At 46.1% G+C, this 19,984-nt stretch overlaps 1 protein-coding gene across 1 annotated transcript; it reads left to right on the top strand.

The window, feature by feature from the left end:
* The first annotated feature begins 13 nt into the window (after positions 1–13).
* Positions 14–19,979, top strand: LOC115311099 (vacuolar fusion protein CCZ1 homolog). The gene is made up of 13 exons (XM_029969727.4): positions 14–254; positions 1,607–1,704; positions 4,453–4,546; positions 6,066–6,188; positions 6,694–6,768; positions 7,311–7,441; positions 10,309–10,353; positions 10,982–11,119; positions 11,830–11,993; positions 13,934–14,048; positions 15,645–15,794; positions 17,767–17,894; positions 19,783–19,979. The coding sequence occupies exons 1-13, from the start codon at positions 180–182 to the stop codon at positions 19,836–19,838; spliced, it is 1,392 nt and encodes a 463-aa protein (XP_029825587.2). The 5' UTR covers positions 14–179; the 3' UTR covers positions 19,839–19,979.
* The last annotated feature ends 5 nt before the right edge of the window (positions 19,980–19,984 follow it).

Raw genomic sequence — 19,984 nt, 5'->3', positions numbered from 1 at the left:
GAGATTTGCGAGTGAAATCGAACGCGCTTCACCGAAATTTCGCTAAACTTGGCGGGCAATATGTCAGCTTCCGTGGTAGTTGTAATGGGCCGCTACATAGTGCAGCGGTAGTGTAAAAAGTCGTGATTAAATGCCAGAATTCGGAGCCGCTTTCGCCACACGTACCGTACTACCGCACGATGACAACGAAAACTCAAGTTTACCTGCAAAATTTCTTCATCTACAACCCCACCTACGGCCAAAAAGAGGACGAAGTAGGTTGACCTTCGCTTTCGTTACATAACTTCGGTTGCTTTGTAGTTTCCAGTTGTTTCCTAAACCCCGTTTGACCCTATTTCGCCCTTTCCTGGGCGCTACTTTTTGCTTAAAATTTCATTCCTTTTCGTTTTTTTTATAATTGGTTTCGATCTCGTAATAAATCTGGAGTCGCTTTTCTAGATTTTACCGCAAGTTCTCCTGATCAAAACTTTCGAGGTTGTTTTTTGTTTTATGTTGTGTGTGTGGATATTTTGCGTGCCGGTGCTACCGTTTGAAAGGACATCGATTAGAAGTTTTACGAAGTATACTTTATTTTGCCCAAGCACCAGGGTTAGAGGAGCAGTACGAACTTCTCCCACGAAGCCTTCCACCCTTTCCACTTTAGCGGAGCGAACGTTTGAGAGGAGGCGAGTGGAAAGGAGGAAACAACCAATCACGGCATGCAGAGAGCTGTGTGGGAGGAGCCTGCCCTGCTGTTCTTAACCTCCAACATGCTGAATTACGGCTTTCACAGTTTTGTCTTATTAATGTTGTTCTTTGATTTAACTGTTACTTGTTAAGTGCCCACAGTGGAAATGTAAAAACACTGACTTGAATTCACATAATGACAACTGTACCTTAGTACTGTTCACTTAATTTAATTGATTAAACCCTCAAAAACACACACAGTGCTTTTTAGTGGTTCATACATTCATCCAACGCTTGATACACTACTAGGTTACCGGAAGTCGGAAACTAACCCTAGCAGCACAGATGTCCTATACATGGCTTGCATTGACGTCACATGAGCCGCCGCTGCTCCGTACCATTCTCCTGAGCCCATACTTTCTGCAGCGTACATTTCACATTATCGAATTTGTTTTTCTCGGCAACGCTTGCCGAGACAAACAGATTCGATGGCGCCAAATGTATGCCGCAGAAGGCTGGGGCAAAAGGACATGGTACGGAGCAATGGCGGCTGGTACGGTGCCATGTGACGTCACGTGCAAGGCATGTATACACATCCATAGGACATCCCTGGAAAGTCAGGACATCCTGAGGATATCCGGAGGACCATGTGTGCTGCTTGGGAATGTATGGGCATGGCCTGCACATGACATCGCACCATACTGGTGATCATTCCTTTTTGTCCTCTCTAAGAAAGAGCAAATTTGCTGGTGTGAAATGTTTTCTGCAGAAGGTATGTGCACTCAGCAGCAACGCCAGCACAATGGCAGCTGGTGTAACGTCAATGCAAGCTATGTACTGTACGAATTTGTCTCATTTCACCGGGTTTTTGGTGGATAGTCTAAAGAAGGTGTCACGGCGTTTCCACCGAGATGGCTGACCAGTCGTTTTGTTCTTGCAGGAACATAAGAAGATTATTTATTACTACCCGGAAAATGCAGAGCAGGATGTCAAGCTACGCAATGTTGGTCTGTGCGAGGCGCTGGTCAGCTTCACGCAGTGAGTACTCGTCATGCTGCAGCAGAGCAGCAGACACCAGAAGGCTGATAGTCTGTTGTTAGAGGGACAGGTTATATCAAAATTGACCTACAGAAAACTTAGCCGCCTCGGTGGCTCCGAGGCGAGAGCGCCGGCCTACGGATCCCCAGGTGGCAGATTCGAATCCCGACCAAGGTGCCCGCAATATGACGGAGGCTTATTGCGGAGAAGGCGCCGTGTAACCGAGCTTTCGGTTGCACGTCAAAAGATCCCCAGGTGGTCGAAATTAATCCTCAGTCCTCCGCTGGGGCGTGCCAGATGCCCGTCGTAGGTTTGGCACGTAAAACCCCCAAATTTGACTACAGAAAACTTCAATGCATGTTGTGTTTGCACTGTTGGCTGTGTGTTACAACGTGAACACTACATACTCGCGAGTTATTGATTAATATGCAGGGGCTGTGGCACAAAGTGCAAAGAAGATAATTTTTTTCCCGGTGCTTGTTTTGTTTGAGAGGAACCATTTTTCGGCATTCAATCTAAAAAATGGTAAAGGGGTACTCTGGCGTTTTCTTCGTGGTCTCCGATTTGCCTGAAAATTTGCTAAACACACCAAGAACCATTGCTGAAATAATATCCCAAATATTAGGTCAAAGTAATTATTTTTTTGCAAAGTTATTGAATTTACTATTTTGGTCCTTACCATGTTTTTCAATCTGAAAGTTTCTACTGGCAACAATGAAGAAGTGACGCCATCGGCAGGTAGGGGTTCACTCTTTGGACTGTAGAATTAGTTCCCAACTGATTCCAAGCATTTTCATGCTTTCAAATGAATGCTTTAGAAGCTCGCTCCAGTAGTACTCATACACTAGCACGAAACAAATGCTTGGCATAGTCTATTTTTAGACTGCCCGCTCGACTGGCAAGCCTGCCTGCCACTAACGTCACGGCACTTTGAATGTTCATATTTGCATAATTTTCATTTGCCGATTTCACAGTAACTATTCTGAATTTCGCTGTACTGAATAGCATACCTGAAAGGGTAAAGGCCAGTGATCCAAAAATATAGTTAGTTGGGGTAGCTTTTTTTGGTTTGTTCGTGTTCAAGGGAGCTGTATCACATCAGACACACCAATCTCTTGTTGAGAAAGACACGAAAAGGAATTTTAATACAAATTAAACGATTAGTAAAGGGCCCCTGATGGATGTCGCTAAAGCCTCGTAATTGTAATGCTTGTCTAGGGACCTTGACAGGTAGTGGCAATGCCTGTCGGCTAGAACTATACATGCCTTGAACCTGACGTCGGTCTGGCAGCTCTCCGGCCACCACGAGAGAAGACGGGAAGGAAGAACTCCCACCGGGACTCTCTTTTGTGTCCCAGACGTCGCTATTGTCCCTCTACAAGATTATAGAAGATTAACCCATCACTCAAAATTTATACAAAAGCAGCTTTGGGGTTAGTTGCGGAGGCCCGATCGCTGGTGTGCTTCGTCCGCTTCGGTGGCTGGAACGGCTAGCACATCTCATCGACGTCAACCTCGCCACAGCTTTGCTCGTCTCGAGAAAATCTATGTCATGATTGCACTGGATGTAACGTGCTCTCCACTGGCTGCTGTCCGAGCGCTTGCCAGAGCGGGCGATTTATAACAAAAGATACAGCCATCAGGCTCAAAATACAAACGTGCAGATGTCATTTACGGATATTCTGGAGCTATATTTCTGAACACGACGGGTATATTTCAAATTTTGTTGAAGTATCCTTTTTAAAGGAGCTGTGCAACAATTTCAGTGCTTGCTTAAATAATTGTGGAGTTGAAGTCTCGACCCTTCCGAAGTAAAGAACAAAGGACCGCTTTTGCCTGCATGTCCTAATTTTTACAAAGTTTTTGGCACCTCTGAACTCCTTCACCATCTTCGGAGTCACATGCGCTGTGACGTGAAAGGGGGACGCGCAGGGTTCCGGTGAAGCTCTCTCTCTAGCGCCATCAGTGAGCGGCGAGAACTCACCTGCTCGCCAGTCATGTGATCGCACCTGGTCGGCATTGGCGATATTCGTGGCGGCGTTCGAAGTTAAGACACCGGATAACGAAAGGAGTGCCAAAGTGCCAATGTGCTCGTCCGGGTCCAGCCAACCGGCTTCTGGCGGCTCCTTGCGGTAGCAGATAGAGCTGACAGTTTCGTTTACCTCGGACAGATGGCGCCACTGAAACTCCATATGATAACAATTTTGTCGATGATGCCAGGTTCTTGATGCATTTATATTTATGTTGGAACAACAAGATTTATAGAAAAGTTACGTTTTATTGAGCAGGTTGTTGCACAACTCGCTACTTTTTACAGTCCCTCTTTGAAGTCATGCCACACGGTTCTCATGGCCGCCGCTCGTAGCTGCAGGTCCGGATATGTTATAATTTTTGCCTCGCGATTATGCGGCGGAATCGCAACATTTTGAAGGAAGGAGATGTGCTTTCTGTCGTTTGTGACGAGATAAACAATGTCAAAAGTATGAGATGAAAATTCTTTCAACCTTAAAATTGTTGCACAGCTTCTTTAAGGGACTTTTGCAAGTAGCCAGGATTTAGAAGGTAGTCTAGCCAGGGGGGGGGGGGCAAAACTTTCTGTTGAGACACCGATTTGGCAACTGTGAGCACACCAGCTGGACTAAAAGATGACCAACACACACCACCAGTTGCGAGATGGCTGCACCCAAAGGCCTCACTTGCAAACAGGGCGCCTGCTCTTAACTGCCGTTGCCTGTACGTTTCTCTCAGGACTTTTTCGCCATCCACGCCGTGCGAAGTGCTCCACACCCAACGGACGAGGCAGTTCTTCTTACAGCCCGAGGAAAACTTCTGGATGGTCATGGTGAGACACCGATTCCATGGATAAGGTTGTTCAGCGCCTGTAGAATGTGGCTTTCACTAGCACACACTGGGGAGGAAAGTCAGAGTGTGCCGATTGGATTGCTTGTAGCCTCTTTGACACTACGGTAGAACCGATCGAGTTACCAAAAAACTATTATAGAGTTACTATAGAATCGTTCTAGGATATTGGCTCTCTTTTTCTTAGCCTCATTGGTGCTACCATAGAACCATTGTAGTTACCACAGAACCCTTCTAGAGTTCTGATAGAACCGTTCTAGAGTATTGGCACCTCTTTCTTAGCCTCCTTGATGCTACCATGGAACCATTTTAGAGCAATGTCACCCTTTTCTTGTAGCCTCGTTGACGTTACCATAGAACCGTTTTAGTTACCATAGAACTGTTCTAGACTTACCATAGGGCCATTCTAGAATATTGGCACTCTTTTTCGTAGCCTCATTGATGCTATCATAAAATCGTTTCAGTTACCGTATAACTTTTTTCATAACCTCCTTGATGCTACCATAGAACCATTCTAGAGTTGCCATAGAACCGTTCTAGAGTTGCTATAGAACCGTTCTAGAGTCACCATACAAGCCTTCTAGAGTTGCCATAGAACCGTTCTAGAGTTGTCATCGAACCGTTCTAGAGTCACCATAGAAGCCTTCTAGAGTTGCCGTAGAACCGTTCTAGAGTTGCTATAGAACTGTTCTAGAGTATCGACATCCTTTTTCTTATGGAGCCATTTTAATCAGGAGGTGGAATAATGTGGCCATTGTTACCCACCGCTGGATTAATTAAAATGACTTGCCTATACTCTGTGTCACTACCGTAAGATGCTGGGCAAGCGCCCACTCAAGATTGAGAGATTATCACGTTTGTCCGGTCATTAATTTTGCATATCAACGTACTGTGCATATATTCTCAGACCTTGCAAATTTGGGAATGGGCACTTGGTGTGGATTGGGTGGATGCGCAATATTCTACGGTAGTAGTTGCATGCAGTACAGGTGAAGGCAACGCCAGGCGAGGGGAAAAAGGGAAAGCACTAGGAGGACTGGGGAGGAGTAGAGACACCTCTTTTCCTCACTAATATTTCTAGTGCTCTTCCTTTCTCCCCTTTCCCTCCATTGCCCTCCTCTCCCATTCTATGTTCCTAGTGCTCGCCCTTTCTCTTTTTCTCTTTTCACCTGGCGTTGCCTTTGCCCGCACTGCACGCAACTAGTACGTAACATGGAGTATGGTACCATATGGCAAGCGAGTGTTCCAGAACGTATCTTTGGCACATTAGAATGCAAGGAGGGGCACGCCAATCAAAGGACAGCTCGGAGAACTTGTAGAGAATGCACGGTCACGAGGCGGCCAAGCACGCACCGCTATTGTTTGAGATCGAGGGGAGACAGACACATGCGGGTGCATTTGATGGGTAAACGAACGGCCGAGGTGCGCAAAGAGCAAACAATGTCGCACGCCACATTGAATCTTAGCATGGGCTCAAAGAGGTGTGTGGCATCTCCTTGCAGACGGTGGGACTGCCGACGCAGCAGAAGACGCGCAACGGGCAGCTCTACGTTGAACATCTTTCCGAGGACATTCAGGACAACGTTTACCAGGCGGTGCTAGAGGCGGTCTACAAGGCGTTTCGTGTAAGTGCTCGTTTCATAGAACACGCCCCGCAATGTTGTTTTAATGTTTGCTTAAAGGGACACCGAAGCTAGCTTCGGTGTTTTGCTTTGTGCTACGGTCGCCGACAGGATGAGACGGATGGGAGGAGTTTCAGTTGTCCTGCCTAGAGCTTGAGCTTCCTACCTTCGAGAATGCTTCAGCGCCTCGTCAGCTTTGAGCATGCACTTGCAGCCGAAGCATGGTGGAAGGCAATGAGTGCGTACTGGGGGCCGGACGTTCGAGAGACATGCCCTACCATTGTCACTCTGCCAGTGACCAAAGTTGAACAAGATTGCAGAGGTACCTCGGACAACGCTAACAAAGTTCCGATCCAAAGCCGACGGCTAAATGGGCCAATTCTGTTGGTGACAAAAAGCTATAGCACGTGCTCGCTTTGAGCTCGCACTTGGAGACAGAGCGACGTCGACGTGGAAATGAGTGTTTCTCGTGTTGTGGGGCAGTGACTCCTACTTATGTTCGTTTCAGATGTTTGTTGGGTCGCTTTCTGATCTTTTGTCGGACAAGTCGAACAAGGAGGTGATCCGGGATTACTTCGACAAGGTGAGGCTAGTTTCCGATTGTCTTTGTGAATCTGTCAGTTAAGAATCTCAATACCTCTCAGCAACACTTAATTTTCGAGAGAGAAAAAAAGCGGGGGGGGGGGGGGGGGGGGGGGGGGGGGGGGGGGTGTGAGTGATGTTACTAAACAGTTTTGGTTAACTTTATCAATTTTAATTTTTGAGTGATAATGTAGTTAGAGAAACGGTGCTCATCCTCATTATGGTCTAGCCGTGATCTGGAATTTTGATAAACTTCTTAGTGGACACTACTAGGTAAGAACTGTCACCCTCGTACACGGCTGATAATCGAAACTTTGTAAGTTGGCAAAGACCGCCAGTGACGTCAATGTCTCCACCTTGTGCCGGCTCCACAAGCCCCGTGTCCGCATTGCGGGTGGTGTATGCAGCAAGACACAAGCGCGGAGCGTGTGCAAGGACGACGTTTCTCGCTTCGTTCTTGCCGACTCTAGAACCACTAAGAAATAGCGCCCTCGAAACTGTGTGGAGAGTGGAAACTGAGCTTGCATCACACGATCCCGGCAGCATGTTCCGCGGCTACGCCTGCAGCATGCGGACATCCTGGACATCTTCCGGGGCATCCAGTTCCTCCCGTTGGACAAACATTCCTTCCTCAAGGTGCAGTGCTTCATCAACCACCTGGAAAGCAGATTCAGGTACGCATTCCCTACACGCTGAGGATCATTCCTTGTCTACAGGGTGCGGTCGTAAGGTTTGACACGTTTGGCACGCCTTGCAAAATTCTTGTTCTCAACATACACATACCTGAAATTGAGCATGCAAACTTTGTTTCGTAAAAAGTTTCATGTGTATTTTCTTCAGAGCTCGAGTCAGAGGTGGTAAAATATAAAAAAATAAAGCAGAAAAGGTGGCCGTGCATTTCCTATGCCCTATACCGGATGTTTGTCATCTGCACACTGGTATGTGAACTTGCTCCCAGTTGGTGACTGTTCATATATTCCCTTAAAAGTATAAATTATTCTGATTATCTTGATCGTTGCCAGCCTCTGCTCTTGGTTTTTAGCAATTTTGCGTTCAGCAAGCACACTTGGGAGCGAGCTCATAAACCAGTGTGCAGGCAACAAACAGGCTGATATAGGACATAGCAAATATACGACCCTTAATTTTTCATTATTTTCAATATTTCACTACCTCAGAATTGAGTTGTAAAAAGACAGACATAAAACTTCTGGAAAAAGTTTCTTTACATGCCCGATTTTAGGTATATATGTTTGGAATTCGAACTTTGCAAGGCGTGCCAAATGCATTAGTCCTTACAGCCACACCTGTACATTGTTACAATTCTTTTGTCGGTACAAAAGAGTCTCTTTTTCATTTTTAAATGTGAATGCATTTGTGAGCAAAGGCTATGCATTTTTGTGTCCGTGGCTCGGTATCTAACCAGAAGTAGTCGACACACATCTGTTTTATGCCTAGCGTAGAATACCGCGCATCTGCCCATATCACACTAAGTGCCCATTCCCAAATTTGTAAGATCTAAGAAAATATGCACAGTACATTTATACAGTCTAAGCTCGTTAGAACAGACCTTAATTTAGACCAAGATTTCGGTCCATTGTAAAGGGAGTATGTTGTATGCAGGTATGAAGTTGAGTCAATGGTATGTAGAGGAAAACCAAACAAACTTCACAAATCGGTATGTTATATCCAAATGTCTGTTGTAACCAGGTCTGTTGTAATGAGCTTAGACTGTATGTAAAATTGATGACCGGACAAGCGCCCATCCCCCATTTTTTTGGTGATTATCCCCAAAGTTTGATTGGGTGCCTGCCCGGTATTTTATGGTTCTTTAATTTTTGTGCTCCGGCGGTAATGTGCCCAATGAATGTATTACCTTCTGAACGGCAAATATGGTTACCGAGGGTCTTATTCTGTTTCTATACAACTTCTCCTGGGGTGTCTCTCGGTTGTAACAGCGGACATTGTCCAAGACTGCACTTTTTTCATCTGCTATTCCTCGCACCACTGAAGCACTCTTCAAAGCTGAGATCTTGTACCTCGCATGCCAACTGGCTTCCCTGAACAAAATAGTCAGCTAACACACTAGACTAAGATAATGACTGTAATGTCGGATGATCAGAGCAGAACTCTGGGATCGCTGCGGAGCAGAACCCAGGGATTCTAAATTGAACCCCGCCGCTGCCGGTTTCAATCTGGACGAGCATCGTACTGACGTGCAGTCATGTAATCGATGCTGCCGACGTATGGGAAAGGTGCCAGCTTAATAATTGTATTGCACTGTCCAAATGGTCTGTCGACGGCAGAGGCACAACACACATCAGTTTGAGATGGATTAACTTGCCACTGCCTAGGCAGTGCTAGAGGCGGTCTACAAGATATTTCGTGTAAGCGCTCTTTTCATTTAACACGCCCCACTATGTTATCGCAACCGCCGTGTAGAATCACTTTAATGTTATTGCACACAAAGGCAACGTCGCCATCATATATTATCGTTGTTAGTAAATGCTGCCAGTTACATTCTTTATAACAATGATTTGGAGCGTGAGATTAAGAAATCACTTTTATTACTTTTCTGAGCTTATGCTGTGGGAATGCAGCCTTTTGTGGGAAAAAATGTAGGCATGTGCAAATACTGTATTTTGAGTTTGAAACGAATTCGAAGCGAATAGTGGTTTTGGCGAAATATTTTCGAATATGGAATAGTTTCTCCAAGCCTTTCACTACCATGCACTATGCTTAAACGAAAATTCAGCTGAACTCGTGACAGCTGTTCCCAACCTTCCACTTGTTCACGTCTAAACTCGGTTAATCTGAGCATAACTAGTATATATTTAGGAACTGTGGGATGTAAATGACTGATTTGTTGCAGCTATCCTAATCGAGGGGATTTATATATCTTCTTGGTATATGAAACTCTTCTTTCCTCAATTTTAATATTTACAAAAAAAAAAAAAAAGCAGGAATGTTGATTGCAGGATGTAAACGCATCGCCGCCTAACATGCACTATAGGTATGTGAAAGGAAACAAACTTCCTCGCTTTTTTGATGTACCTAGAAATTTCGGAACACGTTATGTTCCCAACGAGGGCTGGAACGGAAAGTTTAGGTCCCAAACTACATACTAATTGACAGGTCGAAGTTTAACGAAGGTTGCGGGGGAGCCGTTAAACTGTAAAGATGAACTGTTCCCTTTCATATTGTGACCGGTAGTACTCTTGCAAAATCGCGGCAGGTTTGCCCCGTTGAGTGCACTTCTCGCCAAGCACCTGTGCACCGCGGGGAAACAATACCTGCGGAGCCCACAAGCTTTGTGGGTATTGTTTCCCCACCGAGCACAGGCGCTCGGTGAGAAGCGCACTCAGCGGGGCTAGCCCGCCACAGTCAACACTAAGGAAAGTTCGAATAGCGCATTATTCGAAACTGCAATTCGAATATTCAAGTATTTGCAGAACCCTAGAAAAATGTATTGTTTCATGGCACTCATTGGATCTCTGAGAGTAGCAGTGATGGCAAGCAGTATATGGGCTACTTGCTTTTTCAGGCAGCTCAAGTATTCCGTTTTCCTCTGCAATGACTTGCTTGTCTGGTGAGTAGAGGCTCACTTGCACTTCGTTTTGTGATCAGTGCAAGTTAGCATTGTATCTAACGGCTGCATGTGTGTAGTATCTTTGATACGGTGGTCGTTCATTGCTCGGCTTGATTGCATGCTACTTTAACCACAAAATTAAGTGAATTTCGCTTTTAGTATGCTTTAATTCCGATAATGATTTTGTGGGTCAGTACTAAGAATTCAAAACAAACATAGCATGAGTTGATATTCAGGTAAAAATCAGAGTCACAATTAGGTTCAGAACTAGCTGAAATTAGAGATAGGATGCAATACATCTCATTGTCAGGCTAGTTATAAGTGCACAAGGAACTTTTTGTTGCTCTGTTTGCGAGAAATATGTATTACGTTACAAAAGCCTCCTAACGTTAAATCTCAAATGCAAAGTCTCATCTTAGAATCGTGTATCTTTCGTCAACGATGCCCAGCACGAAATGGCAGCATACCCAGACGTCGGCACGTAAATGAACGATGCGCGACACAAACGAGCGAGCGAACGACACGGCGGCATCTGACGATAAGGAGCAAAGGTTGCCGTTACTCCGAGCGTTTCCCTCCAGCGATTAGACGAGCGTGACCTGCCCTCTTGTCTCTCCCGTCCAATCAGGAGCGGCCTAGACCAGGGAGACATGCAGGTTCTGTACCAGTACTTGGTCCACAGCGTTCTTCAGACCGCCGTTGAATCGGAGCTTCTTCCCGGCTTCTCGCTGTCACCGCGGCAGTCTGCCAGCACGTCGCAATCTAGGTACGTGTCGTCTGTTCGTCTGCCCTCTTTTTTGTTTCGTTGATGCTTCGAAAACTAGCGAGTGCGCCTCATAGATGCAAATACCATAAAATACCGAGCATGTTCCCACGGTAAACTTGGAGAGAATCGCGAAAGGTTGGGGATGGGCAGTTGTTAGGGAAAGGAACCAGCCCAATTCGGAGGGGCAATTTTCTCGGCTATTTCAAGGTTGCTGGCAAGCTTTTCCCTGGCACTTTGCTCTGCAACTTTGATTTGCTGGGATCGGGTATGGCTCGAAATGGACGAGCAGCTTCAGATGTTAGAAGCAGCAGCGGCCAATCAGGGACGCAGTATTTTTGTGCGACTCCCTCCTGCCCCCCCGTGATAGTGATAATGATAACTGATCACGGGTTTCAACTTTGTTGTGGTTTGCGTGGGAGTGTTTTTGCGGTTAAACGGTTTCTGAGAGGTGAGTTAGTATTCTCCACTTCACTTCAAAGTATAAAATGCGTTATTAATGCATCACTGTTTGTCTAAACAGTGCAGGAAAATGAAAATTTTAAGGAGGATGATGGCAGTATGCAGCAATTCGAGGTTCAGCAGTTGGTGCATATCAATGCTGGAGATCCATGTTGCTGATGTTACAATGCCTTGGAAAATTGTCCCGTCTGAAGTGGGCTGTTTCCGTTCGTACCCAGGGAATTTCTCACAGTTTGTTTCTTTCGTCGCAGGTTCTTGTACGGTCCGGTCGATGACGAAGCCACCCTGTCTCGGATACAGCGAGTCTACATCGCAGCCGACTGTGCGGCCGATTGTGACCGTACGGCCGACCGCGAGCAATGCTACCTCCTCGTTTTCAGGGCCTACAGTGCCACACTGTGCCTGCTCGTTCGAGGTGAGCAAGGACATGCCCAGTTGCTCATAACCATAAGAGACATGCTTCGTGTAACATACGCAACAATTTATGAGTGACATAGTCGCTGCTTATGGTTACTCCTAATGTCTGTGACGACGTGTACGTCAAATGCCAGTAAATGTAGTTGAGGTACTTGTGTGCCAAAGATGCAGGTGTTCTGTAGAGATGTTTTATCTGTGGACATTCTACAAGAAAGGTGTTACAGGGTCTGTCCCAAAAGTTCCCGGAATTGTTTTTTTTATGAATCATCTATTCAATATCAGTTTACAATCTTTTCAGAACTTTTCAAAGTAATCTCCCCCTGCTTCGATGCACTGTTGCCAACGCTGAACCCAATCACTGAAGGCGCCCTGGAAGCCGTCAACAGGAACCTCCTTCAGTGAGGTCGTCGCAGCTGCTTTTACCGTCTCCAGCGTCCCATGTCGAGTTCCTTTCAGGGTTCTTTTGATTCTTGGGAATAAAAAGAAGTCCGGTGGTGCCAGATCGGGGCTGTACGGTGGCTGGGGCAGCGTTGGCACACACATTTTGGCCAGCAACTCGGAGACAATGAGCGCGGTGTGGCTTGACGCATTGTCATGGTGCAAGATCCAGTTGTCGCAAATTTCTTTTCGGACTCGTCGAACCCTGTTTCGCAACCGTTTGAGCACTTCACAGTAAAACTCCTTGTTGACTGTTTGTCCCTGTGGCACGAATTCACTGTGAACCACACCTTTTCTGTCAAAAAACACAATGAGCATTGCCTTGATTCGCGATTTGCTCATCCTTGCTTTTTTCGGGCGAGGAGACTCCGTGGTGTGCCACTCGCTGCTCTGACGCTTTGATTCGGGATCGTACTCGAAAATCCACGTCTCATCCCCTGTGATCACTCTGTCCAAAAATTCTGGGTCTGTTTCGAAGCGTTCGTGCAATTCCTGACACTTCAACAAACGCTCTTCCTTCATCTCACTCGTCAGGACCTTTGGCACCATTTTCGCGCAGACTTTCCTCATTTGGAGATCCTCTGTTAAAATGCGATGAACGATTGTTTTGGGTATTCCACACTCATCTGCGACCATTCGAACGCTTAATCGCCGGTCCTTGTCCAAAACGAGACGCACTTTTTGCACCGAGTCATCCGTTTGTGATGTCGACGGGCGTCCCGAGCGGTCGTCGTCGTTGACGGACTCCCGACCTTCCCGGAACCTCTTGTGCCACATGAAAGTTTGGCTTTTTTTCATCGCGTTGTCGCCGTAGGCTTTCCGAAGCATTTCGAGCGTCTCCGCCCCGTTTTTACCTAGTTGCACACAAAACTTGATTGCATAACGTTGCTCCAAAAACTGGTCCATTTTTTTTCTCGACGAGGGTGCTGTAGATGCCTCTGCGCGGAGCGTGACCTGCCTCAGCAACTGATAGCAGACAACTGAGACCGGTCTCGTTTCGAAGCTTATATCCCCCACTAACTTCTCCACCTGAAGCCCCACCCCGCCAGGCGGCGTTGCCGACCACAAAAAATCATTCCGGGAAGTTTTGGGACAGACCCTGTATATAAAAAGTTCCATTCATGCATGTAACAATTCTGTGTCTGTGTGTGCTTTGAACTGTGTCTCATCGTTGTTCATTGGGTTTAGAGCTACTGAATAAGCTACCCTTCAAAGTAACGGCACTTCAGTCATCTTGTGCTTAAAACCATTGTTGCCAGTTATCTGAAGCTTTATTTTAAATCGTAAGAAATGCTCTTCCGTCCTCCGGAAATGTTTGAGCAGTTCGTGACAAATCAAGACAATAGCGCCTGAGCGGCACCATATCTAAAGCTTCAGATGCTGGTGTACGCATCTTACGTATCCCTTAGAAGTTGGAGGGCTGGCTTTGCTGTAAAGGGGATTTGTATCTCAGAAGTTACGATTTCGTGCCTCTGCAGCGAGAGCTCTGTTGCATTGCAGCGACGGGCGACGACATGACGCAGCCTTTCCTAAAGGAGCTCGACGCGTACCTGGCCAGCGAGTTGACGGCTCTCGCCAATGACATTGGCAAGCATTGCACAAAGCTGTCTGGTCTGTAAGTTGGGGCTTCACTCGATTTTTTTTTTTTATGGCGGTTGCTGTTAGTGCCCCTTCCCGACAAAAAATACTCATGTACAAGTGCAAAAACCCCACTCTACAACAGAGGCACTGCTCTCCCTCTCTTCATCGATTCCCACATGGCAATGCTTTCTCTCGCTCCCCCTTTGCCCCATGTAAGTCTCTGCTGTTCCGAAAAACCGACGTGATACACGGGGAGTGCACTCTTTGCCTTGCATCGTTCCTGCTACAACCATGTATCCTCCCACTATGCCCCCCCCCCCCCACAACCCAACCTTTCCGGCAGCCGCTGTTGCGAAATACCCACGTGGTAGTGCTGTGCGGACATGCTCCCTCGCCTCCCCACTGCCGCCACCCAGGTTCCGATCTCGTGTCTCTCTGTGCCTCTACAAAAAAGTTTGCTTACATACTTTTGCTTCTTCATACATGATATAGTAAGTTGTTCACCGTTTGGGCAGTGAGCGTCCGTTAGAGTCGCCTCCAAAAGTCACAGGGCTGTTAATCTTTTAATGCATTGGTTCTCAAACATTTTTGCCTCGAGGAAACCGTAGACCTTTTAGTCGATAAACAAGGAGCCCCTCCCAATCTCGGCGATGATGCAGTTTAGCAGTGCAGAAGCTCACAGGCAGTGTAAGCAATAGTGCAGATGTTTGGCAATGTTGAGGACTCTAGATCATGGTTGCTTATCAATGAGTACTAGCTCAGACCTGCTGAAATAGTACTTAAAATTGTAAGACTTAAAACTGTGAGAGTCCTTTGGGGAAGCCTTCGGGTTCTTGGGTTTGCGAGCTCATTGTTTGAACAGACTTTTAAGGCGAAAGCCTTACTTATCCCATTACGCGAAAAAGCGGCGGCGTTGTCCCCGAAAGATAGTCATAAAATATGTCGTCAAGCATGTGCCTCAGAAATATAATACAAAGAAAAGCACAGCAATGCAGATGCTTTGTCACAGAAGCCGTCGTGAGGCCGGCGGGGTTCGTCGCGCCCGCGCAGTGAAGGAGCTTGATGTCATTGCCGAAGCACCGTGTGCGTTAGGAAGACGTGGCGCGCTGCTTGTACGAATGCTTTCGCCTTCCTACACGTAAGCAGTCTTAGGTGTCTCTGCCGAATTTTTTGTTTTGTCCGTTAAAGGACCAACTCCGAAGATTCCACCTATTGGTCTATGGCAAGCTGAAACTAAATGCGACTCTTCCCAAGGTTACATGGTATCAGAATGGACAGTCTTACTCAGCGGAGGCCAAAATACTAGTCTGGATTATAATGGAGACGTTATTGTAAAACGACCGAACGTTTGTGAAGAATGTAGCGCTGTAATCTATTCAAATTGCATTGATAGACGTGTCATAATTTCTGAGAACATTTGGAGGCTTGGGTTTTGTGCCAGCCCCCGTAATGACGATTCTCCAATGCTTACGAGGGGATAGTTTCGCCTTGCACAAGTTGCACACTTAATTCCCGAGAACTCGGAAAAACTCGCATCGCGTCGAAAAGTGTACTGACGGCCATTTGCAATTGCCACGGGGTACTTGGCGGTGTCTCTCGTTTAAAAGTACCCGCTCCATCTTGCTCGTAGTTCTTCGATGGACCAGCAGAGCAAGTACATCTACTTCAACCGGATGAACCTGGCCCAAAAGTCGACGGTGCATTCGGAGCGGCGGGCAGGCATCGTTGTGCCCTCCGAACTGGTCCGCTTCTTGGCGGACATCAACGAAGACCTGGCACAGTCAGTTCCGACTTTGTATCGCTTTGGGGGATTCTTCCGAGTGCAATTGCACCACAAATGTATATTATTATTTTTCTTTTTTTTTTGTGGTTTAGGAGAGTCTAAAGGTCCCTTTCACACACTTGTATTTTCTTACTACTGAGTTCTTGCGATTTGTTACGACGAGAGGACATGCCGACGCTGTCTATGAGGTGGCCCTAGAACTCCATTTTTGTGGCATTTGCGAGATCTAATGTGCACACTGTCTAGGAGGAATGATCGTTTATAACGTTGTCTGAGGTTTTTTGAGCCAAGGAAGAAAGAATGATACACGAAAAAAAATAGGAAATGTACGGAGATGCCAGGTGTTCCAGGACTACCCTACAGATGGCGCCACCATGCTCTCGTCTTAAGGGATTTAGAGGAGTTTAAAGGCAGACAGTTGTAAGCAGTCGCAAGTGTGTGAACTTAAAGGGGCACTCGAGTGCTTTTCGTAGAAGCTTGTTTTGGATGGCATATTGTCTGCTGGGCTTTAGTCAATTAAAATGACCAGTTCAAGGTGGCAGGACATCCGAGTAAACTCGCAGCAATGCGGAGACCATCTAATCTGCTTCTTGCGCAGGGGTTGCGGTGATGCCAGAATGGTGCGGTGCCGAATTCTGATTGGCTTTGATTGGAAGGATAGTGGGTAGACCTCAATGCTAGATGACTTGAGGTCTATCCACTATCTTTTTCAATTGGCCAATAAGAGTTGGGCGTTCTGACATCGTCGAAACCCCTGTGCAAGAAGCAGACGAACTTGTGCTCCGCATAAAAATACACGGGCACTATTTTGTCTTAGAGGAGGGCCATCTTCAGGTCCCCACTACCTCCATCAAATTTGACCAATGAAAATAGTTAATTGTGTGTCGATTCCAAATGTCATTTTATTTATTTATTTGTTTAATATACCCTCAGGGTTGAAGGATTACAGAGGAGAATGGGGACAGAAGTACAAACATAATAAACAAATGGTTACTAGGGCTCGAACATGAACAACAACTTGTTAGTGTATGCTTAGTACGGGCAAAATCTGCGATGGTTGCGATGAATGGGGGTAGCCGGTTCCATTCCCGAGATGTTCTAGGGATGGAAGAGCCAAAAAAAAGAATTCGAGCCACGAGTGGTTGTGCTTGTGCCAACGTCGCAGATGTGGTCGAGGGGAGAGGAGACATAGACTGTTACTTATTAGTTGCCGTTTTTAGGCACCATTGTGCATTATATCAAAAACTTTGAGTCTTGGGGTGTAGGCAACATAATACAGCAAGGATTGTTTGGAAACTCCGCCCGACCACGCCCCTTGGTGTGTGCTTGGAGGCACAGAAAGCGGCACATGTCACGATCTGTGATTAGATTTTTAATGGGCGAATCGGCCGCCCTCGATCGTAATTTTGTTCTTTCTTAAGATGCTTAGAGCCTCTAGAGTAAGTTGTTACTAGAAATTTGCTTTCTTAATTCTTTATTATTGTCACATAACAAGAATGTTTGGAAATTTATGGGGGGGGGGGGGGGGGTGTTTGGCAGGTTTGCAGGGCCAGCCGACAGTCAATTTTAAAAATAGACTCTGCCGAGCATTTGTTTTGTGCTGCTGCGGAGGTTACTGGATCGAGCTTCCAAAGCATTTATTTGACACTATGTAACTGCTTTTAATCAGTTGGGAACAAAGTCTACAGTTCAAAGACTTCCCCTGACGTCCCTTCGTCATTCTTGCCAGTATAGAGACTTTCGCTTTGAAAAACGCGGCGAGGACCAAAAGTGTAAATTCAGTAACTTCGCGAAATTTTTTTACTTTGGACCGATATTTGGGGGGCCTATTCTAACTATGTTTGTTGGTGTGTTTAGAAAATTTTCAGGCAAATTAAGAACCGGAGTACCCCTTTAAAATGAAACGAAGTATAAGCATCGATTGGGGGCGTAGCAGGTGCACTTCAGCGTTCCATCAAACGTCGTGCAGGGTGGAAGAAGCTGGCGAACTCGTTGCCAAGACGACGAGCGAGTGGTGGGTGGTGGGCAAGTTTTCGGACCAACGGGAGTTCTACGTCATCCTCAACCAGAAGAGCGCCAACATCATTCAAATCAGCGGTGAGTTCGCACATCCAAAACCGTTCCTTCGAGGCTGGTTCGCACACTTGCTTATAAAATAGATCCATCCATCCATCGTCGCAAGAGACTTCGAGGGGTTTCAAGGGGACCGTGCGTCTTAAAACTGCTTGAAATCTCTTACGACGATGGATAGATGAATAGATGGCTGCGGCTGAACCCTTTGAATTGGGCGGCGACTTGCGCCACCTTGTGTCACTTGCACCGCCGCGACGAGTGTCGGGAGGTTGTGAAACACTCGGTGTCTGTGTACGTTTCTCATGTTTTTCTCGCATCATTAATTCATTCTTGGCTCTAAGATCTTTTGACGGCGTGATAAATGACTGCTTCTCAAAGGCGGTATATGTGTTTAATCACGCAAATACCGCAAAACTTTCGCCCTGGTGGAATGCAGTTCTAGGACCACATCGAAGGTGGCGCCAGCGCGTTGTCCCGTCGTAAGAAATCGCAAGAACTCTGTCCTAAGCGAGCACAAAAGTGCAAACCGGACTTTACATGCAACCTACAGCACAGATGGGGCTTGTCCTGTGTTGTCTCTCTTTTGTCCTTGTCTTTTGCGCTTTTTAGTTTTCGTAATGTTTAACCAACTAGGCCAACAAATCATTTTGCTACAGATGGGGAAATTAGAGTCAATCAAAAAGAAAAAAAAATGCTTAATGTATGTTATTGCCCATTGCTTCGTGGACGCCGCCATTTCTTTTGCTGGTGTAGAGCGGGTGCAATTGGCGGTAGTTTTGATTAGAAAATGCCATTTCCGGAATTATTAAGCCGTCACGGGCGTATAAACCGTCCTTTAGATATGCGTTGGGAGACTCGCGTGTGATTCTTTCGCTCCGTCACTGACTGTTTTGACATCTGTGATTTCAAGTCAAGCAATAGGTAACTGGCAACAGTGATCTTAAGCAACAAGGTGGCTGAGATGTCTTCACTTTTATTTTCTTTGTTTGGAACGAGTGTTCCACGTTCACACTCGAAAAGCCGTTCTTGCAAAACGCTTTGATCTGTTGCAGTAACACGAAGTTACCCATCTTTCCTCTTGCAAGAATTAATAAACGTGTACTACCCTGTTCGCAATATAGCGAACATAGTTTTGTGTTTAAAGGGATACCGGAACGAAATTCTAACGCATATTTCATTGTCCGAATGTCGACCACGTTCTGGCTACGCCACGGAGACACCAATTTTTCTTTTGCTCGAAAAGACGCCGAAACCTTATTTAGAAGGAATAAACCAAATGTTGTTACGTCACTAAGTACCTAAAAGCTGCGCCGCTTGTGCGTGAGCCCTGCCCAATTGGATTCCCCTTCTCTCCTGGCCTATTCAACTCTTGCCGAGAGCAGGGACAGCAACCGAAAACGGCCAAGTTGCAACGCGTCGACAATGCCAAATGGCAAAGCCGATAGCCACGCCAGCCGTTGAGCAGCTTTGCTTGTGCTGTACCAAGCGACGTCAATTGGTCCAGCTCCTGCGATGCACCGTGCTCATCGATGGCTGATCTTCGATCGCTCGCTGGAATCATTCCTTTGGAATGAAAAATATAGCCATCCGTTAAAATACAAGCAATTGTCATTAGCAGGTTCAGTTAATCGTGTTTAACTTATTTCTGAACGTGAGAGGTCTGAATTTGTTTGGCATATTCTGTAACCTTCCAACAAAAATATTGCAGGAGGTAATTTCAAGTTGGAGCAATGTTTTTTTTATTTTATTTTTGCACGACGCCAAAACGTTTTATTGAAAAGGAACATGATGAGATGGTTTTATTTGACTGCTTCAACTCTGGAGTTAAGACAGTTGGAACTTGCGCATCTCTAGGGTTGGAAAAGCACACGAAAATGTGCAGGAGAGTGACGCAACTTCATGTCTTTTTCAGATGAAGTCAAGAGGTTGTGTGCAAGCCAGTTCCAGAACATCTTCTTTCTAGACTGACTTGTATCGTAGGAGCAACGACCTCGTTGTAAATAATGCTTCCAGAATGGCAGAGAAGAACTGTACAACTTGTAAAATGGACTCCGAAGAAGACATCATTGTTTTGTTTTTTTGCAGAGTAAAAAAAGAGGACACCGCAAAGCCTG

The sequence above is a fragment of the Ixodes scapularis genome, unplaced genomic scaffold (genome assembly GCF_016920785.2).
Source record: "Ixodes scapularis isolate PalLabHiFi unplaced genomic scaffold, ASM1692078v2 PGA_scaffold6__148_contigs__length_123643588, whole genome shotgun sequence".
NCBI classification, from domain to species: Eukaryota; Metazoa; Arthropoda; class Arachnida; order Ixodida; family Ixodidae; genus Ixodes; species Ixodes scapularis.
This window is presented reverse-complemented; position numbering and strand designations above follow the sequence as displayed.